At 33.2% G+C, this 22,901-nt stretch overlaps 1 protein-coding gene across 2 annotated transcripts in view; it reads right to left on the bottom strand.

Annotated features, from left to right (window-relative positions):
- MED13 (mediator complex subunit 13) overlaps positions 1–22,901 on the bottom strand; it is an 83,401-nt gene that overhangs the window by 35,794 nt on the left and 24,706 nt on the right. The window contains exons 6-10 of one of the 2 annotated variants that reach the window (XM_072940253.1): positions 21,354–21,548; positions 20,620–20,803; positions 20,313–20,423; positions 10,113–10,796; positions 118–331 (exon numbers count right to left, since the gene is read on the bottom strand). In XM_072940253.1, the coding sequence (XP_072796354.1) occupies positions 118–331; positions 10,113–10,796; positions 20,313–20,423; positions 20,620–20,803; positions 21,354–21,548 (1,388 nt within the window). The remainder of the gene's footprint in view (positions 1–117; positions 332–10,112; positions 10,797–20,312; positions 20,424–20,619; positions 20,804–21,353; positions 21,549–22,901) is intronic. The other variant, XM_072940254.1, reaches the window with a different exon arrangement.

Below are 22,901 nucleotides of genomic sequence, written 5' to 3'. Positions count from 1 at the left end.
ACCCATTTTTTAAAAATGTTTTTCTAAGTTAAAATGATAGTTTTTTTTTTTTTAAATGAGAAGTGTGGTACTATATGCAGAGCTAAAAATCATCAATGACACTTTGATTTCTCTTACCTTGTGTTTTTTTCCAGCTTCTCTCTCATTATTTTGTCTGTCTTTCTTATCAGGAAAAAGAAATTCCTCATCTCCTTCAACAAATGCATATGGATCAATTTTAGGTTCTTGTTCTGAATCAGATGCTATTGCTGAAAGATACTGATTTTTAATTTGATATTGCTGCACTAATTCATCAGAAACTTTTAAAGGTTTCTTACATTGCACCATTAACCTGTGTAAAAAAAATAAAATCAGAAAATTAATTATCTTTATTCTCCATAAAGCATAAAAATTTCCAAAATGTCATAAGTATCATAAAGTTTTTAGAATTACTTAGAGATGATCTAACTTGCAATTCTTCATTTTACAAATGAAGAAACTGAGTCATAGAAAGGTCATGTGATTTACTGAAGTATCTCAAATTTAGCAATAGAGAAATGGAGCTAAAATCCAGGTCTCAATAGTCTTCCCACCAAAACATGTCACCTTTTGGTAATCCAGTCTGTTCCCAAGTCCTCAAGAGCACTGACTTGTCCAAATCCATTCACTTGAAAGGGGTTTAAATCTAAACTGATCAGCTCAAGAACTTTCAAAATGTGGGCTATACTGTGAAATAAGACTACTATCATATAATTTATACCTTTATACATTTATACAATGAAAGTGATTATCCTTGTCCTATTGCCATGAGTGGACATATTTTAATTTTTAAAAATTTAAGAGCCTCATTTGTTTCATGAAAGTAACATCACTATGACTAATTCCAGCAAAATGTTTTTACAATGGCAAATGGAGTTTCAGCGCAAGTACCTCAGAGGTTTTCAATAATCACATAAATTTTACAGTATCAGTCTTCCAGTTCCACCAGGTGACTGATAAACAAATGTTTCTCTATATTCTCCTAAAATAGTGAATAAAATGAAAAAGGACCATAGAAAAAGTGAGGAGACAACAGGGAAGTTGGAAAGACGAACTACTGGAAACCGAGAGAGCAGAGAAGTCGAAATCTAAGACTAAGAGAGGGAAGCCACACAACAAGCTGACCTGCACCACAGAACCCTGAAAACCAGCAGGACTTTCACAACTCTTTTTAGACTCCTAGATTCATGTTCTCTGTGGCTTGCAAAGCTGAGATTCCCAGGCTGCCAGAAGAGCGGCAGCCAAGCTTCTAGTCAGATAATGCTCAAAATCCTTTAGTGACTATTTCACTGAGTGAAAACCAAAGTCCTTATAATATCCTACCAAAGCTTTCCATTATCTGTCTCCGCCTTACCCCTCCAACCTCATCGTCTACTTCTCCCTCTCTCTCTTTTTCCAAGGGCTTCCTTGATATTCCTTAAACAGGTCAGACACAATCCTGGCTGTTCTCTTTGTTTGGAACATTCTTCCTCCTAATATCTGCACGGCCAACTCCCTGAATTTCTTCAAGTCTTCATCCAAACGTCACTGCCTTAACATTGATCCCCTTTACTCTGCTCTATCTTTCCCTCCACAGCACTTGTCTCTTAACAAACCATATAATTTGCTTCATGATTGACTGTCAATTCCACTAGAGTGTAAGCCTCTAAATACCTTGTCTTTGTTTACTAAACTATCCCAAATGCCTAGAATAGTGCCTGGCACATAATAGGTGCTCAGTAAACATCTGCTAAATTAATACATGAAATCTAAAAGCTACACAGGATTGAGATACTGTGTTTGCATCTATGATTCTAAAATACAGTATCTTGTAATTTGAAAGAAACCCTCTTTATTCGTTAGAAATTGATACGGCTGTCACTGCTTGTCTGTCCTGAGTATTAAGACAAAAATTCCTAAGAGAAGTAAGATTTGGGAGCAATAAAGGTATTTGCTAGTTTATAAATTCTCTGAATGACAGAGATACCATATCCTGTTAATCTATTCACCAATGCCCAATATTAGAAGCACTCTATACCCTATAAACTAAAGTTGAAACAGGTGATCAAAAGAATTACTGATATTTTCTAAACATGCTTTCAGATATGATGTATATGTCTCTGTTATTCCCAGTATGCCTCAGATTCATCCCCAAAACTAAAATCCCAAGCCTACAGAAATTTTCATCCACAGGAACATAGTGCTAACACAACTGTCAGTAGGGATATGTTCTCTATTTGTTAGATTAGTTCTGTTCTACAAATGAAGAGGGAAAGGATAGCTCAGTGGCAGAGCACATGCTTAGCATGTACAAGGTCCTGGGTTCAATCCCCAGTACCTCCATTAAAAAAAAAAAAACACCTAATTACAAACGAATAAGCATTTCTTAAGAGAAACTTTGTACCTCACCATATTAGACCCTAAAGAACTGTCTCCTGAATTGTCTATCAGATACCAACATAAAACTTCAAAATAGCACTTCCATCTACCTTGACATGCATTTTCTTATTTAATACTTAAAATTACCTCATGAAATAGGAATCAGGGTATGCTGACTTTGATGTGAAAATTATGTAGAAAGAAGAGTCACCTGATGGCAGAGTTAGGGCTGGAAAGGTTTTAAGTATGCGTATTCACACAACTACTCACAGGGGAAAGTATAAGAACCTACCTCCACCGGCACTCACTAATCTGAAAGACTATACTGTGTTAAGGTGAATAAAAAAAACTGTTTTTCATATTAAGGTGTCCTCTGGCAGAAGCATTAAAAACTGCCACACTGTTTACACACAGGTAGCTGTTAAGCTAGTGGGCAGTAACATTAAAAGGAAAAATCCTGCTGCACAGGGCTCTATTAGGAATAAAAATGAGTAAACCAAATGCAATACCTAAAGACAACTTTTTGTTATTTTATTGAAAGTTCTCACAGACATTGGGATATGCAAAGAATTTAAATGAAGTCAATAATATCAAAAATATCAAGTCACAATAAAGTTAAAAATAAGTGATTTATATTATACATCTTTCTATATTTAAAACTGATAAAAATTGAGTAATTGTGATATTTAAGAGATGCCAGGTTAAAAACTCAAGTTATCATTTAATCACTATCCAGTTATATAGTATACATACACTTTCGTGAACAGGAACAACATACCTCTTCTTTTCTAAAAGGAATTTTCACATATACCCAAGTAGTTAACTACAGAGAGAGTTTCAATCAGATATAAAGCTAAATACAGACAAACTAGAAAAGAATGATTAGGTACAGCCGTGAACAGGAAGCTTTGCAAAACCCAAAGCAAAGTGAAATTACTTTTATGTTATTCATTAATTGTAGCTCCTTCCTTTTACTATGACATAGTAACATAGTACCCTAAAATGTACTTGCAGAGAATTTAACATGGCTTATAGCAGCATAAGCTTTTATGCCTTTATTAAGTAAAAATTCTTCCAGACAAGGTATGACAATATTTAGAATTGGCAATTATAGGAGATAAGCTATAGAAGGAAATGTTAAGGAAGAAATAAATTTAATAAATCTCAAAAAAAATTTAATAGTAACTTTTTCAGCACCGTCTCCAATATTTAGAACCAATCCTTAAACTGAGTTATGCTAGCTGTCAAAAGTGTAGCTTTATTGTATTAAAATGAGATATCAAATAAGGAAGATCCAAAGAAAAGAAAAAAATTTTAAAAGAAAAAAATCCTAAAAGATTTAGAATACAGTAAGACAAAACAAGTTTATTTCATCACGGACTTCTGTCTATGAAACAAATTAGAAACTATCTTTTAGAGATCAAATAATGCATTCTATAACTATATACATACAACCAAAATGTGGTATATCACTCATACAACATAAGAGGTAATACTATTGTGAACATTATGGTTAAGATACCCTGATGTAGTCTTACTATTGAACAAGACATGATAAGAACTATGCTCAAGTACAGTTCTTTGTTCAGGGTTTAGGAAAGTTTCTTTTGAATCAGAACAGGAGACTATTTTAAGCAATCACAAATTTTACTAAAAATAAGTGTTAAATTCTTTAAAAAATATATTTAAAAACAACTGTAATGTTTCCTGGCAGAAATTTTGCTCTCCTTAAAAGTCACAAGGTCTTAGGCCACTATTCTAAGGTAGATGTTATCAACAACTAATAAAGAAACTAAAAATAATTAGAAGCAAAAGAAAGGTATTTGCCATAAATGTGTATATCCTATGTGGGGGATATGCTATGCTTCATCGCCAAAGTCTCTCTCCCCCAACTAAATTATCACAAATAAGAAAAGGAATTTTGCTCTAAATTAGCTGCTAAAAAAATTGGCATCATCTGCTGCATATGAAGTCTGAGAATAAAGAAAGCACTTAGAAATAAATTCTAATGAACTCTGTACTAGTTAAGCAGCCATCACCATCCAAAACTGATCAGAAAAATCAAGAGTATTTCTTTCTTTCATTTATCCACCAATTATAAAAGCCTAGTGCCACCCTGTAACAGCAACCAATGGAAAACTTCATTTATTTGTGCCAAACGGAGACTGAGTTATCACTTAACATAATGAAAACAAAGGTCTAAATTTCTTCTCCATCATTTCTAAAAAGGTACACCTCTGGAAAAGTCAACTATTATAAACAAACTATTTTTTTAAATTTCTACTGATGCATTCTTGTCCCTCTTTGCACTATATATCTACTCTAACTGGCCATAAAGTTCTTTAGTCTACTCCACAACACCTGTAAAAATCCTTCTATCCCTACTATGTCTTTCTAATTTCCTAGTGAGGGCCCTGTATCATCTCACAATTAAACAATTCAAATAGATGTTCAAACTGATCTCCTTTCATACATATATATCCCTACATTTCAAACAATCTTTCAATAATCCTACTTGATTAACATTTCTAAAATCCTTATTTTCCAAACCCTATTATTTTATCAACCTCAAAAAACTTGCAGCAATGTCCCTATCATCTCAAGGATAATATATAAAGATTATAAATAATATTTTGCCATTCTATTCTATAGCTCTATCATAGTTTGCTGGTCTCACTTCTCATCATGCATACCAAACTACTAAGCAGCACCCTATAATCTACCTACATAAACTATATAAAGCTTCTGATCTCCATAAATAGAATTAAATTACTCCTCATTCTGGCTCTGCATCCCTACTGTATTCTATACATATCTCTACCAGAGAATTTAATGTTATTTTCCATTAGACTACAATTTCATTTTGGTCAGGACCAAATTAATTTTATACCCCAACAGTGCCTCACAGCATCTTGTATATTAGAAAAACTTTAGTTTTATTCAAACTGATAAAATGTATCTTTGAGGTATATGAATTTAAAAAGATAATCTTCCTAAGAAAGGAGGAAGAATGCAGGGGTTGCAACAACCCTCTAACCTCATTAAAATTAACTGCTATACATTCAAAAACACTTTCAAACTCAAACTATCAAAAAAGGTAATAGAAATTTACAATGACTGGTAATATGAATTCACAAATTTATATAAAACAAGCCAGGCTTTTGAATGGATTACTCTATGACTAGAAATGTGTTTGATCATATTAATCTTTAAAACTACAGAATGTTTCTATAAAGAATTTAAGATTGCTTAAATGCCACCAAGAAAGCATAATAGTAACTCATAGAATTTATTTTTAATGACAAAGGACATTATCTGATTTTGTCAACTGGCTCTGCCACTTTCTATATGAAGATGATTGATCCTCATGATATCCCGCCTCAAGTAACACTAATAGCAGCTATCCGAATTAAAAAGATCTTGTTGGAATAAATTACTAATTATGAGAAAAAAATTGTTTTTGTTTTAGCGTAATACAAACACTGAAGACCATGACAGGTATTTCACTGTGGTTTTGGGAGACTAAAATAGTATGGGAAACATTTCCCTAGTGACACTAATCAGTAAATATGTCTGGCATACCTAATTTAATAACTTATTTTAGAGTTCAAGTTTCTGTTAAAACTTATCTGTGACATTAAAGTGCCTCAATACCGTTAACATTTTGGAATAGAGAATTCTGTGTTGGGGGACTGTCCTAAACATCGTAGGATATTCAGTAGCATCCCTGGCCTCTACCTATCAGATGTCAGTAGTACACCCTCAGTTGTGACAACCAAAAATATCTCTAGACATTGCCAAATGTTACCTAGGGGGGTGAGGCACAAAACTGCCCCAATTGAGAACTACTGCCACAGAACAGTTAACTACAGGAAAAGGAAAGAATCATCCAGATAACATAAAAACCAAAACTTTTAACCTACCAAGTAGAAAACAATTATGTTCCATAAATGTTTCTTACTTCATACAGCAGCTAAACCCCTGACAGCTGACTTTCTGCAACACCTACCCTATTCTAATCTACTAGTACCATTCAAAAACAAAGATTCTATCTACAAGCAATTTGTGACATAATACACATTTTAGTAACTAGCATAACCAAACAATATTCTTATGAAACACTCAATTAAAAAAACCCTTTATTCAATCTTTTTTATTGTTTTCTTTTTATGGGGCAGAAAAAAAAGGTGACCAGGAATAGGCAGAGGCATGTTATTTCCTTAATTTACAAAATCTTGATCCAGCAGCATTCTACTCTACATGCTACATGCTTTCTACGTTATGCTTCTTTCTTCTCATTCTTACTCAATGAGAAAAATCAAGTAATTTTAGAAAGATTCTAAGGTTAAACTGTATTAACTTCTAAGAGACCTTCATTTCACTTACAGATACTCATGTACACAAGCAGCCAATACACTTTATAAAGTTATGCCTAGAATTCCTGGATCTTATGAATATAAGGTCCCCATAAAAACTCTCATTCTTAAAGTTTTTAACTAAAAATATTTACCCCACTATGTTTTTACACACATTAAATTAAAAAAATATAACACCTAAAAAGAAAATAAGTTTTAAAATCGTAATCTAGGGCCATACTGTCATTTCATTCATCCAAACAATGGTTGAATGTCTACTATGTGGCATAGGATTGTTCTATCCTAGGGGTGTGTGTGTGTGTTTGTGTTTATGCTGGAGGAACACAGTAGTAGACAAGACAAAGTCCTTGCCCTCATAGAGTTTACATTCTAATATAGAAGAGACCAGTGACAAATATGTAATATTATTTCAGATAATTATATATATGTAATTGGCATTATATATATATGTGTGTGTGTGTATATATATACGTATATATATACATATATATATATACACACACACACACATATATATGTATTTTTTTTTTACAGGGAGAAAATGAAAGCAGTGCACAGGACATAGGAAGAATCATCACGGAAATACTTTCTGAGAAGTTAACTTTTGAGTTTGACTGATTGATACAGGGTGAGCTGTTCCTCCTATCTGTAGGACAATTCTAAAGGACATGAGAAATGATCTTAGCTTTTTGAAGGAACAGCAAGAAAGCTGGTGTGGTTAAATCAGGAAGCAAACCAGAAAGTAACAAACAAGAGTGAAGAACTAGGTAGCAGGAGACTGTACAATCTCACAGATGAGGAAAAGAGTTTGGATTTCATTCTAAAGGTAAAGGGAAGGAAACTACTGAAGAGTTTTAAGCAAATGAGTAACATAATATTTAACTTACAACGATTATTCTGATTACCGTATAGAGAACATATGAAGAGAAGTACAGAAACAAGGAGACCAACAGTAGTTTAGGCAAGAGCTGAAGCTAGATTAGATTTTTATATTACAGCCAGCAGAGATAAGATTAAGATCTTTTAAGACTTATTTCCAAGAAAGACATCATTTGTTTTCGAGAGATCCAGTTCTTCCATGAGCATAAGGATATCCTGAAGTCCCTCAATTTCAAATTCAGCTTAATTTTAATTTTCAAAAAATCCACATTAGAATATTTCTAAGATTCAAAGTGCTAGATGAAGCACACAGGTTTGCCTACTAAAATGATAATCAAGGAATTTAAAAGAAAATAAATATCCAACAGCAGGAAAAATGAGAGAGAGGCTATACACGGATCAGGCATTTTATTTAGTCTCAGGGAAGCTCAAAATGAACGAAACACAGCAGAGTAGTAAGTTCACGGCTTAGAATATGCAAGAGGGAGCTAAAGGCAAACTATATGAACAACTAAAGAGTCAAACTGCCTAAAACCAGAGAAAATCTGGACTTACATCTCTAGACAGAAAGGAAAAAAAGTTGAAAACAGAGGAACAGAAAGGGTTCCTTTTCTAAGAAAAATAAACTATGTGAATATGCAAGATCTGGCATCCTTTTCATCCTGGAATTTTAAGTACAAGGACTTCCCTCTCGAAAGATCCCCTACTTCATTACCATAAAGTAGAATGACTGCAACTGATATACAGTTCATACTAAAATATTTATCAAATGAGTACGACCTGCCAACCAACAGTCTGCCTTTATACACAAAATCTCCAGTCAGCTCCTCTATTTCTCAGTCTAAAATGTGTAAGATAAAATAGTAATAAGAAATGTGGTGAGAAGCAGTACAGTAAAGCAAAAGATCAAAATAAAGTAATTCCAAAGGAAAAAAATTCCAGGACATTAAACAAGGGAGTGTTATTAGAAAAAGTCGAATTTTTTTTAAATGAGCAAGAAATATTAAGACTATAAGAAAAGAGCTGAAAGAAAGCTAAGGAAGTCCCTCAGGAAAAAAAGATGGAAAATTAGAGAAAATATAGAATTTCAACATCTAAACTGCAGAGGTTCCTCAGAGAATAGGGAAAAATGGAGATATTAGCCAAGAAAAAGAGAAATTTCTCAGTGACAGGCCAAAAAAAAAAAAAAAAAAAAGACTTCAAATTAAACCAGTCCTCCTCAAATGCCCAGTACAAGGACATAATGAAAGACCACTATACATACACATATTCCTGTGAAATTTCAAAATTCTAAGCCCTTTAGCTTTCAATGACAATGGACTGATAGAGAAGCAAATGTAATCTTTGCACACTACTTGGCTTTGCATTGATAAATAGGTAGATAGTTTTAATGAATAGAATGGCATTTTGTTGGTTGATTTTTCACCTTAAAAAAAATCTCTAGATAAAAATGCAAAAAGCTTATGGGGCAGACTATAAATATATTCAGAACATAGAAAGTAAAGGGAGACTTGAAAAAAACCTACTTCTGCTTAAAGTATATCATACACAATGTGGACAAAGAATGGAGGAAGATATCTCTAAACAGAAGATTAATAGCCAGAATATACAAAGAATAAATCAGGAAAAAAAGAAAATACACTAAAAATATGATATACAGGCAATCCACAGAAGAGGAAATCTAAATGCCCAATAAACCTTTTAAATGATGTTTAACCTTACTAGGAATCTGGAAATCATGTATTAAGACAGTAAGATGCTATTCTGCATGCAGCAGATTAGCCAAATTAGGTCTTACAATACAAAGTACTGAGGAAAATGTAGAGTGACAGTCAATCTCTTATCTGATGGTTGATGAGATGAAGGTGTAAACTGGTACAGCAACTTGGCAACGACTCTTAATGTTGAATATGGACATACCCATATGCCCAGCAATTTCATTTTCAGAGGAATTCTTACATAAGAGCACAAGGAAATGGATACACAGTTCACTGCTACATTCTTTGTGAAAAATCAAAAATAGCCAACACGTCCATATCTAGAAAGTAGATAAATTATGGCATATTCATAACAAAGAAATACTAGAGAGCAAATTAAAAAATTTAACTAGAGTTACATGTATAAAAACATGTGTAGAAATGTTAAATTCCAAATTCAGGACAGTGGAAGAAATATGGAGGAAGAAAAATAGTACACAGGAGTTCTAATAGTATGTAAAATCCTTAAGTTTGTTGGTGGACAAATCTTTAAGTTGGTAGATGGATAAATGTTATTATTTTCTCCACTTTTTTGTGACTAACATATTTCATAATAAAGAAGTTCCCTGAGAAAAAAACACAGTAAAGAAATTATACAAAACTAATACTCAAAGGATTTATTATCGTAAATCCTACCCTGAAACCAATTCTGGAGTCCTAGTATTAAGAACTTACATCATTTCCACCCTTATATTATAATAGTGACTATTAAAAAAATACATACTCTGTAACTGATGTTACACTTTCCTGTCCAAAAGGTCCAACTGGATCATCCTTGAATTTATCACTTGGAAGTTGAGGTGGTAAAAATTCTACATCTTTTTTCTTTGGGACCTTGTAATACTTCCAGGCTATATTAGCTTCATCTTCTTCCAAGTTTACTGCTGTACCAACATATACTGTAGGTTCTACAGCTTCCTGGAATTGAGCTGGGAAAGACTGGGATAAACTGTCTATCCTATCTTCAATTGGTTTAGAAGGAACCAAGGGATCCGGTGTTGGCATTTGATAAAAATGTTGACTTTGAGGAGTTGAAGGTGTTTTAGTTACTCCTTCATCAACCACATCACATGGGTGAGGACTAAGTGGGGGTGGTTGAGGTGAATTTGCCATTTCAGGGCCATGCATCTGAGGAGTCTTTGCTACATCATTAGTTCGGATGTTTGAAAATCTCACTTGACTGTCTGGAGCAGAGATTACAAGTCTTTGGCTGGCTGAATCCGTGTCCATGCCAACATCATCACTAATAGATATACGGTGGTGAAAAGGAGTCAAGGGGCGTTTCTGTGGTTTTTCACTCTTTTCTTGCTTTTCATTGGTCTTGTGCTTAGCAAGTACTTGCTGTTGCTGACTTAAAGACGGTGCCTGTCCTTGTTGTCCAGGATTTCTTGGTTTGAGATTTTTGTGCCTGAAAAGTTAAAAGAAAGGTTTATTTATAGTAAAACTACTATAACTATTATATTAAGTATACAAGTTAACACTATTAAGACATTTTAGATAGCACTTGTTTTTCACATACAATCCTAAGAGTAAAATTTTTTGAATATACGTGGAAAAAACTCCACTTTGTTCACTGACCTAAAACTAACAGCATGCAGATTCATAAACCAATTCTCTCATGCTCATTTAATATGTGATGAGACAGCCAAAGATGATTTGCTTTACATAATCTAAATATTTTACTATCTGAATAGAGATAAGATTCTAGTTATTTTAAGATAAAAAGGTGTATAAAATGGTATAAAATTTATTCACTTATGAATATATCTTGATATTTCACCATTAGTTATTATTATAAATCAATGTCAACAGACTGAGCTCAATCATCTACAATCCTACAATAAGAAAATTTATTTCACTGGATTGAAAGAAGTTAGATCAGCTAGACTGATGTTAGATCAGTGTGGATAGCTCTGTGACTGACTGATTGATGGGTCCCATAGCATACCTACCTTCCTTCTCCCAAGGCTTAATATTACAGAAAGAATAAGCTGACAGGAAAAGAAAAGAAAAGGAAAAAAAAAAGGAAAACCTTAAATTTTTCCTCATGATGTGAAACAATTCTAAACCGAAGAACTTAAAACTATATACCTAAAAATCTTATAATTTTGTTCAGTTTAAGATTTCTTTCAGTGTAGTAAAGCATTGTGCACTTTGAGATTTCCAAATTCAACTGATACTGTTGTATATAAAAATTTTTTTTAATTAAAAAAATAGGGGGGAAAATATGGAGGTATTTGGAGTTAAAGCATTCAGTATTCACTAGATTTTTTTTTTTAGTTCTCTCTTAAAATTTTTTTTTATTAATGCTTTTGTCATATCAGTGGTAACCTGAGAGTACTAAAAAGCAGTGGCAGGACTTCTTCAAAGAACATTCTCTATTGAGGGAACATGCTGAGAAACCCTTTTGTACAGAGCCTTGGACATCTTATTGTACATGAGGGGAAAAAGCATGCAAGTTATCAAAGAAAACTGCAGTTATGTCAAAAAGACACAGGAGAAATCCATCATTACCCTGACACCAAAATCACAGACATCATAAGAAAAGGAAATCATAGAACAATATTCCTTAAGAACACAAATGTAAATCATTAACAAAATGTAAGCAATCCAGTAATATATAAAATGCGAATATATCATAACCAAATGGGATCTGTCCCAAAGATGTAAGGTAAAACATTCACAGGAAAAAAATCTATTATTTATCACATTAACAGAATAAAAGAGAAGATCATATGATTATCTCAATAAACACAGAAAAACATGACAAAACATCTATCCGTATAAAAAGACTCAGCAAGCAAGGATTAGAACTTTATCTGATAAAGGACATCTAAGAAAAACTACAACTAAAATACTTAATGATGAAAGACTACGTCATTTTTCCTTAAGACTAGGAACAAAGCAAGAACAGTAACTCTCAGCATTTCTACTTAACAATTTTACTAAAAGTTTTAAACAATGCAGTAAATCAAGAAAAAAAAAAGAGAGCAAGATTAGAGAGTTCAATAGAAGAAAAACTGTCTTTACTTAGAGTAAACATAATTAGAAACTTTACAACGAGGGTATCAAGCTCATCACGACCTGCTCAATCTTAATGTTATTAAAAGTGGGACAACAAGGTATGTGTCTCTTCTGATGTGACACAATACAAAGCAACATAGCACTGCCTATGAAATATTCTCACCAAAAATACTAAACGTGAATCTAGACAACCTCTAGGATCAGTAGTGTCCAACAGAACTCTCTGTGATGATGGAAATGTTCTTTTTTTTTTCATCACTGAAATAAGAGGTTGAAGCGACATAACAATCAATCTACGTTTTTGCTGCCAGGATTGTTGTTCTTTTTTCAAAATTTCCATTGCTATTATTTTTTGTTAGCGTTCAATGTTCCTATGATGGCTACCACTACTGCCCTAGAGTCATTTTTCTTTAAAATAATAGTTGTTCCTCTCTAGCAACTTTTCTTTACTCATAGACCTACCTCTTTCTTTTTCTTTTTTTTTCCCTTTTATTATTTTATTTTTGACATTTTGGTGTATTTATTCCCATAATTTTCTCTTCTACATATGTTTTTCTCAGAATTGATTATATAAATCTGTAACTTGCTTAAAAAATTTTATTATAAAAAATTTCAAAGTTACTAAAATTTGCCATAAATATTTATAATGCCTGCATAATACTCAAACATAGGTGTTTTAGAATCTCTGCACATTCCCCTATTGCTGCACATTCAGGTGTTTCTAATTTTTATTTTTATTTATTTATTTTTAAACTTTTTTTTATTGAGTTATAGTCATTTTACAATGTCGTGTCAAATTCCAGTGTAAAGCACAATTTTTCAGTTAAACATGAACATACATATCATTGTCACATTTTTTTTCACTGTGAGCTACCACAGGATCTTGTACGTATTTCCCTGTGCTACCCGTCAACTAATCACTTCTGGAAATGTTCTAAATGTGGATACTGAGGCCTTGAAATGTGGCTAGTGTAACTTAAGGACTGAGTTTTTAATTATATTCAAATCAATCTACTTTAAATTTAAATTGCCACTAGTGGTTGCTCACATAGCTAGTATTTTGGACAGTGTGGTTTGAGAACTACTTTCCATTTACAGAAATGTAAGGGATAAAAGAAGTTAAATGATACTAAAAGAACAAGTTACCATACATGACAAACTGAGAAATCCAGAAGGTGGGACATTCTATAGGGTAACTGACCTAGCTTCTCCGACCAGGTCAATGTCATAAAAGAGGGAAGGGGATTAAAAGAGAGACCTGGAAAACTTAAGAATGAAATGTATACTCCTTGTTTGAATCCTAGTCAACAAACCAACTTCTGAAACAAATCTGTAGGGGTATCAGATGATACCAAGGAAATACTGCTCCTTCTATTGGGTAGGTACTCAGGATAACTGTTTATTAAAAAATGCAACTTACAGAGCAGTATATATAGCCTGATTCCATTTGTAGAAAGAAGGCAGGGAGGCAGATCTACCTACATATAAGAGGCAGAACTCGTAATTTTTAGTTTTATATTAGTGGGCATGATTTGGAATTATTAAACAGCTTTTTAAAAAATTTAATAAATGTTATTGGCCATTAAAAAAACAAACAGCAGGTCTTACCCAATACAGGAATAATCCATTCTCCGACCATCCCCTCTCTGAATATTTTCAATGACAAGGATTGCATTATTTTATGAGGAAATGCATGCCATTGTCCAACAGCTCTAGCTGTTAGAAAATAATTTATGTTGAAAAGAAACTTGCCTTTTGTATATCATTCAGACATTAGCCCTACTTCAAACTCTTGTTTCTAAAGCTGTGCTGTCCAACAATGATATCCAAAGTCACATTACTAGGCACTGAAAATGTGGATAGTCAATCTAAGTTGTGCTACAAGCATAAAATATACACCGGTTTTTAAAGACATGTTATGAAAGAATGCCAACTATCTCATTAATGTTTCATATTGACTGTATGCCAAAACAATTATTTTAGATAAATCAAGTACAATAAAATATTTTAAATTAAAAAAAATCTTCAGTAAGAGGTCTAGATGAAGCGAAGGTAGTAAGTGAATATGGATGGTTGATATACAGGAGTTCACTGTCCAATTCTCTTACTTTTGTGCATATTTGAAGTATTTCATAACAGAATAATGTAGAATTAAAATGCTAAAAATAACATAGAAGGTAACTGGAGCAAGATTAAGGTGTTCCAAGGTTCTTAATGAGAACAGAGACACTGATTAACTTGAGACTTTAAGGAAAGCAAGCAAAATAAATATTTAATTCAATTAACAAAAGAATTAAAATAGAATACCTAACTTCTAAGCCAGCTGTAGAAAGGGGGGAAAAGGAGAACAGTCAAAACAACAGCAGGAAAAAGAAAGGAAAGCAAAGGAAAAAACAGAAAAAAGAAAACAGAATAAGAAGGTAGGAGTAAGTAGATGCCATGACATTACCATTCAGTTATTAATTATTCAAATACTTGTGTGTCTTTTCAAAGTATGGTCCATGGACCCTCTCAGGGGTTTTACAAGGCTCAAAACTATTTTCACAACAGCACCAAGACATTATTTGCCTTTTTCGTTACAATGATATGTACAATGACGGTGCAAAGCAATGAGCAGTAAAACTGCTGGCAACCAAACATGAATCAGTGGTACCATTAGTAGGAGTAGCCATTGTTTTCTGTTTTCTTTAACCACTGTACACTCAGTTCTTTTTAAGCCAGTTTCTCTTAAGAATGTCCTTCATGAAGACAGTAAAAATGATTAAATTTAATAAAATTGTATTAAATCTTAATTCTTACATACACAGCTTTTGCATATTCTATACAAATAGGAAGTACACAGAAAGCATTTCTGCTATATATCAAAGTACAGTTCTGAGGAAAAGTACCTGTATAATTGTTTAAGTCATAAGCTGAACTAGTTACTTTTCTCATAAAAATGTAGTATCATTTTTATTTAAAAAAAAAAAAGGCTGACAAATGAACCATGGTTATCCAGATTTGGTTATTTGGCAGACATGATTATGTAGTTCTCAAAAATAAACAAGATGAGTTTATCATTTTAAGGAAAAACAAATGATAACACTTGAGCTTTTAAAACATCATTTAGAATTTGGAAAATTGTATCTGCCATAGTGAGCTTGACAGCTTTCCAATATTTAAACAATTTTTCCGATAAGATTATTGGTGATATTAATAAATGCAATTTTTGGATACTATATAACAAAATATGCCAACATTCAGAAGAAACGCATTAACTCAAGTGAACTGATATTTTCCAAATGATCAATGCATGATATTACAAAATCACACCTAAGTAAAAGATCCATTTAGTTATTAGCGGAGTACAAGAATGTCATCAATATGGTTTCAGATTCCATACTGACTAATCTTTAAGAAACTACCACTTGTCAAATTTTGGTTTACTAGCAAAGAATATCCACATTTTATCTGAAAAGAGTATTAAAATACTCTTCCTTTTCCCAACTACACAGCTATGTGAGGCTAGATTTTCTTCCACATACTTTACCCAAGACAATATAAAACAAATGACTGAATGCAGAAGCAAATGAGAATCCAGCTATCTCCTGTTAAGATTAATAATGAAGAATCTACACAAAACTGTAAAACAATGCACTCTTCTAACTTTTTTTTTTTTTTTTTGCTTTGGAAAAGAGTTGATCTTTATAAAAGAATTTTTATTCATGTTAGTATGTACTGGGTTTACTGTAATTTTTTAATAAATTAAGTAGTGCTTTAAAATTTCTTTAAAAATGATATAAACAGACATAACACACACAAATAAAAGCACTTTGGATCCTTTATAATTTTTAAGAGTGTGAAATAAATCCTGAGACCAAAAGTTTAAGAATTCATCAAGTTATACAAGGCACTAAGGAGAGAGAGGATCTCCAATAATCTAAGGTGAACTATTTGGTTATACTCCAAGTATACAAGGGATATGAAAAGTAAACAGCCATACAGTCCTTTACCCTTCTCTAGCCAAGAAACTATTAATTTGGGCTATATACTAGTAACAGTGGCTCTCCAAAACCTTGGTAACATTTCCTTTCTTCTATCTAGACCTTTTTCTAAAAGTTTATCTTCTTTAGAGAGAACTGAATTTCATACTAGAACTCAACCAAGTTAGGGAATCTTTCTAAAAAAGAAGTTTGTCCTGAAAGTACAATCTAACAGTGATTCTTTTATTTTATTTTACCTATTGACTGAAGTTTCTAGTATTTTAGGGTTAAATTTATTGTATTTATACAATACTATATATTTACTATGTTATATTTAGTGAAACTTACTGCATTGCTTTCTATTTATCCAGTGTCCTAAGTGCTAATTTTCTTATGAACATTCCACCAGACTAAAGCCTAATATCCACAAAAGCATAATTTTTAACCTCACTAGTAACTGAAAAATGCCAATTAAAACAATTTTATGCTTTTCACTTACTGTAATGGCAAAAATAATAATTATAATTTTAAGGACAGTTCTCAGATCAGTGAAAGCACAAGGAAAACCAACATTTTTATATGCAATAAATGGGAGTAAAATTGGTAGAATCTTTTTGAAGTCACAAGAAAAGTATTTATTTAAACAGCCCCCTTGCCCACAACTCTCTATCATTTTATTTCCTTCTTTGGACTTATCACTCTTAAATTTTTAAAGGATTAAGAATTCTTTTTGAAAATGAATTAATTATCTGCCCCACTCTCCTTAGAATTTAGGCTTCATAATAGCAGGAGTCTTATTCACTAATGTATCCTGAGGCTAAAACATCTTCTACCATAGTGTTACAAAAAAAAAAACTAACAAATAATTGATAGTTTTAAAAGTATTATTTTTTAAAAAGTAAACACAAATAAAGAATCTCTGAAAACAACTTATCTGCCCTTCAAACTCAGAATGATTATCTATGGTACTTCCATTCAGTAGAATACCAAGAAGTTTTGTTTTGTTTTTAAACAATAAGGCAAATCCACAAGCAACTAGAATGGGAAAAAAGTGGGGCAAAAAAGTGCCAAATACATCAGTATTATATTTATGCAATGGGAGGAAAAACACATACACACAAAATTACAGAAAAATCATGGAAGTATAATACATAATTGATAAGTAATCACTTCTAGGGAGAGGCAGTAGGATCTACAAAGAAAGAGTAGTCAAGGGGAACCTTCAGTTTTATTTGTAATATAAATTTCTTTAAATTATTTCTTTAAATATTTAAAAAAATCACATATACTCGTACAAACTGCTTATATAACGATGTGATTTTTTTTTCCCCCAAATCATTTTCTAAGAGAAGCCAACATATCAGTGAAGGTCCAGTCCTATCTTTCACTTAGACTAAATTTACTGTAGAGAATTATTACCAAAAAAACCCAAAAACCAAAAAAAAAATACCCCAAAGGAAAATGAGGTAACGCAGAGAGTAGTAATAGCAGAGTGTCTACCACTTCTATGACTGAAAAGTAGTAAGATGTAGTCTCACCAGATCACAGAAGCTTGGGATGGTATTAGAATCATAGCAGGACCTGCCCAGTGGTAAGTGGATGTTCAAGGGACATAAAGTTGCTGCTAGAGTTGGCTCAAAAAAGGGGTGGGGACATACACAGGCTTCTTCCCTCATCTCATCAACCAATCTTCTGTTAGTGCCTCCAATTAGCCAACACCAAAAAGCAAGTGGGACTAATCAAATCATCACATTGTATACCTTTAAAATCACATAATATTATTTGTCAACTATATCTCAATAAAACTGGGGGGAAAAACCCCAACAAACACATGTGGAAAGCAAGGGAGCACAGGAAATATAATTCCCTGCAATATAGAACAGAGCAGGGAAAAGGCAGGGATAGATGTGAGAACTGGCTGACTAGGACAGTCAGTCATCTATGGACGTCCAACCTCCCGTACTCTATGGCAGGGGAAGATACACACGTATGGTGGTTCCAAGTCTGTTTCAAGCCTTACTTAAGAGCTAAAGAAGAGAACCAGATTTTGGAGTGGAGAAGAGGGGGAACCAAAAGTACAAAATGCAACAACAAAAAAGGTAAATGATTAGAAATACTGTATTTACTAGAGGGGTAAATTTACCAAAGCAAGTCAAACGTATAGACAACAAGAAATTTCATTATATCAAGCCTCTATATGCCTAGGAGGAATTTCTGGAAATATGTGAGAAAATATGTTTTTAAAAATAAAAGTTCATCTTAGAGACCAAGAATTTAAACTTAAACTTGTGTTTACCAACATGCATTCTGTCTTCCTCTAAACTATTTTAGACAAATAGACTTAAAACCCAATCTTTCAAAAAGAATTAAAGCAAAAGTCCAGGTCAGGAACTAAAAAAGAAGAGCTGCTTGATAAAAATGCCAATAAAGGGAAAGAAAAGCCTGATTTCCTTAACGCATTCTATTGGTCTTAGACCAGGCACTGGCAAATTTTTTCTGAAAAGGACCAGAAGGTAACTATTTCCGGCTCCGGGGCCACACAGTCTGTCCTGCAACTGCTCAGCCCTGTGGAAGCTGCCACAGTTCACACATATATGAACAGATGCGGCTCTGTCTCAATACATTCTTATTTATGGACACTAAAATTTCAATTTCACATAATTTTCACAAATATTCTCTTTTCAACTATATAAAAATGTAAAATTCATTTCAGCTTACAGGCCATACAAAACAGGATGTGAGCCAAATTTGGCCAACAGATCACAGTTTGCCAGCCCCTGGTCTCAGGCAAATAATGTCATGGAGGCCAGCATTTTAAGACGAAGTTGGTTCTCTTTTCTTCCTAGGTGAGTGTGGTTTTTAATTATTTTAAATTGTTAAACAGAAGTTAATCTATCCATATTCTTATTCCAATCTATCAACAACAGAGGCAAGTTTTCAACAAAGTTGCCAGACTTTTAAAAATTGTATAGTCTTTCATCCAAATAATCTATGTAAGAACATTTAATCTGTGCAAAAACACATCAGAACACTTGAGCCTCTGTCACTGTAGCCAATCAGAGATAATGTAAGAAAAACCTTGGTCCTAACCTGCAGGGCACTCCATTCCTTTGGCTCATACACATGCCAAGAAGGGGTGGCCAACTGTTCTTTCACAAGTCCTAGTTAGGGACATCAGTGCCATTATTTATTTGAGAGCAAAAGCATACAATCTACCTTTAACCTGTAGAATAAAATAATAAACTCTAGGCAAAATAATCTTCATGCCTCTGGTAATTAAATTTCATCAAAGTCCCCAATACATAAAATAAATACCATTGCCTAAATAATTCTAAGTACATCCAGTCTTTTACAAATCTTTCAACCAACAATCTATTAGAAAGTTTGTATTTTTACAGTATACAATCTTATTTTCTGAATCTTATTTCAGCATTTCACCTACAGCTCACACAAGGGAATATAAGAAACTGCTATACAAACCCCAATACTGTATTTACTATAAAAAAGATTGTGAAAAGTTTTATCTAGTTCATCATATATCATCTTTTTTATGAGAACATTTGGGAGAAATTTCTAAGGCACAGGGCCATTTATGAACACTCTTCTCAAGAGACTTGTGTTCCTCTTACCTTATAGATGCCATATATACCATAATTCAGCATTAAATTTGTTTATTTGACTGTGAAACCAGGCTTTCACAGTCCAGGTCTGGTGACAATGTAAGACCTTATGACACACATTTATATGTACTTCTGTAATTAGCTCAAAAATAACTGAAATTTTGTTTCCCTCAAATGTTTTTCTTTTGGAAAAAATCCTAACACACTGTGCTTATATAAGTTACCTCAAACAAAGCGGGACATAAGTATGCAACAGCATAAGAAACTATCACACACATACATACAGACACCAATCAACTGGAAAAAAAAAAATTCTACCTCAAACAGCTGCAATTTGTTCTCTGTGTGGCTTCAACAAAATCCCAGGAAGCTACTTTATCAGCTATCTCTTCTTCACACAGACCACCTGATGAAGCTGAATACTTTCTCCTAAGATTTGAAATCATAAAATTCTTTAGAATTCATAGCATTTTCTGCAACTCTGAATTAAGCATTAACACTGAATTCTTGAAAATCGATTTTCTGAATGAGAGTCCTATGAATGACTTAAAATACTTTAAGTGTCTCTTATTTAAAAGTAACTAAGCAACATGCAATTTTTAAACTTGAAAATGAAAATACATACTTGTTCTGTGCTCTGTTCATATTGCATTCTTGCCAAACTCTATCCACCACATGATTTGCTAATTTCCTGGGTATTTTCCCACCATGATGGCTAGTACTATCAGAGTTGAAACCATCAGATACCGCAGAAAATTTGATCCACTTCTGGGCAGACTGAGGATCAACTGAAAGCAAAAAAGAATAGGCTGTAGAAGAATAAAGGTAGGTTTAAAGTAACATTATTTGGTTTTTCTGTTGTTTTAATTTCTGACAGAACTTGCTCCAACTATGTGGCTAACCTTACTTATATTTTAAGGCAAAAAAAACATGTCACTTTACTTAAAATACAGAAAGCAAAAAGAATCTGAACAAAGGATGTGGATTACAATGGTAGCATTTTATCAATGTTGATTTCTGACTTGAAGCATTTTATCAGTGTTGATTTCTGACACAGCCATTTGGAAGAGTGTCCTTAATTTTGGGAAATAACACTGAGTACTTAAGGGTGATGGGGCACCATGTTTGCAGCCTGTTCTCAAACAGTTCAGAAAAATATCAGTGACAAGGAATATATGCATACAAGAGGATGACGGAGCAAATGTTAACAGTTTGGGAATCTGAATGGCAAGAGCTCTTTTTACTCTATTTGCAAACTTAGTTAAGTTTGAAATTATTTCAAAATAATTATTTTTAAGTGTTTACTATATTTAAAATAAGACATATCACTAGAGCAAATGAAGCAAATCAGTACAATACCTGTCTGGACTTCCTCAGGAGATGTAGGTGGTGTAAGAGTAACCGAAGACATAGCAGGATCTCTTGTGGAAGCAGGCACTTGATGGACACCCAAGCAAGAAGCTGAACAGTGAGAGGATCCCACAGAGCTAGGAGTAGGAATGTCTGACTGAGGGACTAGAACAAAGCATGCTGGGTAGATCATTCGGACACCAGCTGAAAGGAAAACAAAATGGACAGGAAAATCAATTACCACTGTGACTGTAGTGGAATTAGTTTGATTTATAAGTGCAGTAATGGAAAAGTAGACATAATACGATCACATTTGTTGAAATAAAAATATATTTAATGTATTTTTATAAATATACACTCTTTCTGGCATAAGGTTTTTCTAGAAGAAGCCACAAGATGCTAGTAGTGGTTACCTTCAGTGACAAAGACTTAGAAGAAAGCAGCTTTCTCTTTTCATTTTTTGATTTTCTAACCATGAATGTGTATTACTTAAAAAAAAATTATTTGCAAATTTGACCAAATTTATTTTAAAACTTTAACAAAGGTAATTGGCACTAGAATTATGAACCATTTTCTGGTTTCTTCTTTGTATGTCTCTATTTTAAAAGTCTAATGGGGGAGGGTACAGCTCAGTGGCAGAGTGCATGCTTAGCATGCATGGGGTCCTGGGTTCAATCCCCAGTACCTCCACTTAATAAACAAACAGACAACAAATCTAATTACCCCTCCCCCCAAAAAGCCTAATATATATTTGTGTTTTGTTTCTGTTTTTCACACAACTACTCTGATAATAATGTATTTACTGAAATTGAATGTATTCCTTTTATTAAGAAAAAAACAAGCAAGGTAATAATCCTCATTTATAATATTTACCATATGATTCCATTAAATGCACTGTTGCAAATTCTAATCCCAATTATCTGCTCAATCATACATCCCCCATACCTCCCATGTCTCTCTAATGCAGAGTATACATCTTCACCTCATTGTTAGGCTATGCAACTTGCTCTGGAATGTAAATACATGTTATAGATGCCACATTCCAACAGAAACTTCAAATGTACTTGCAGCATCAGTGCAGCTTCTTCTACTTATGTCCTCTACCTTGAGATTAGCATGTCTCAAATATAGTTTACCTTGATAACCCAGGTCCCTGAATAAGAAGACATATATATTACAGCCAATCTGAACAGAGTTGACCTGGGCAGAGCAAATCAAAGCTGCAAGTTCTTTAGGTACATTTTCTGCCTTTTAAGTTATCAGAGGCGGCAGTTTTGCCAAATGTTAAAATATTGCTTAACACAGGTTGCCAACTTTCCAGCCTCCAAATATTATTCATTCACAATTATTTTCACCCCACCTTTAGCATGCTTCCCTCTAGGTGAAATATAGTTTCCTGCTCCAAGGACTTTGGCTTGGCCATGTCACTGGCTTTGCCTAACGGAGTGTAAGCAGATGCAACATACATCATATCCTAGCAGAAACTTTAAATACACCTACATGGTTAGACTCGGTTCCTGTCAGAAGAGCATATCCCAGATACTGGGTACTCCTTGG

The sequence above is a fragment of the Vicugna pacos genome, chromosome 16 (genome assembly GCF_048564905.1).
Source record: "Vicugna pacos chromosome 16, VicPac4, whole genome shotgun sequence".
In the NCBI taxonomy this organism is placed as follows: Eukaryota; Metazoa; Chordata; class Mammalia; order Artiodactyla; family Camelidae; genus Vicugna; species Vicugna pacos.
This window is presented reverse-complemented; position numbering and strand designations above follow the sequence as displayed.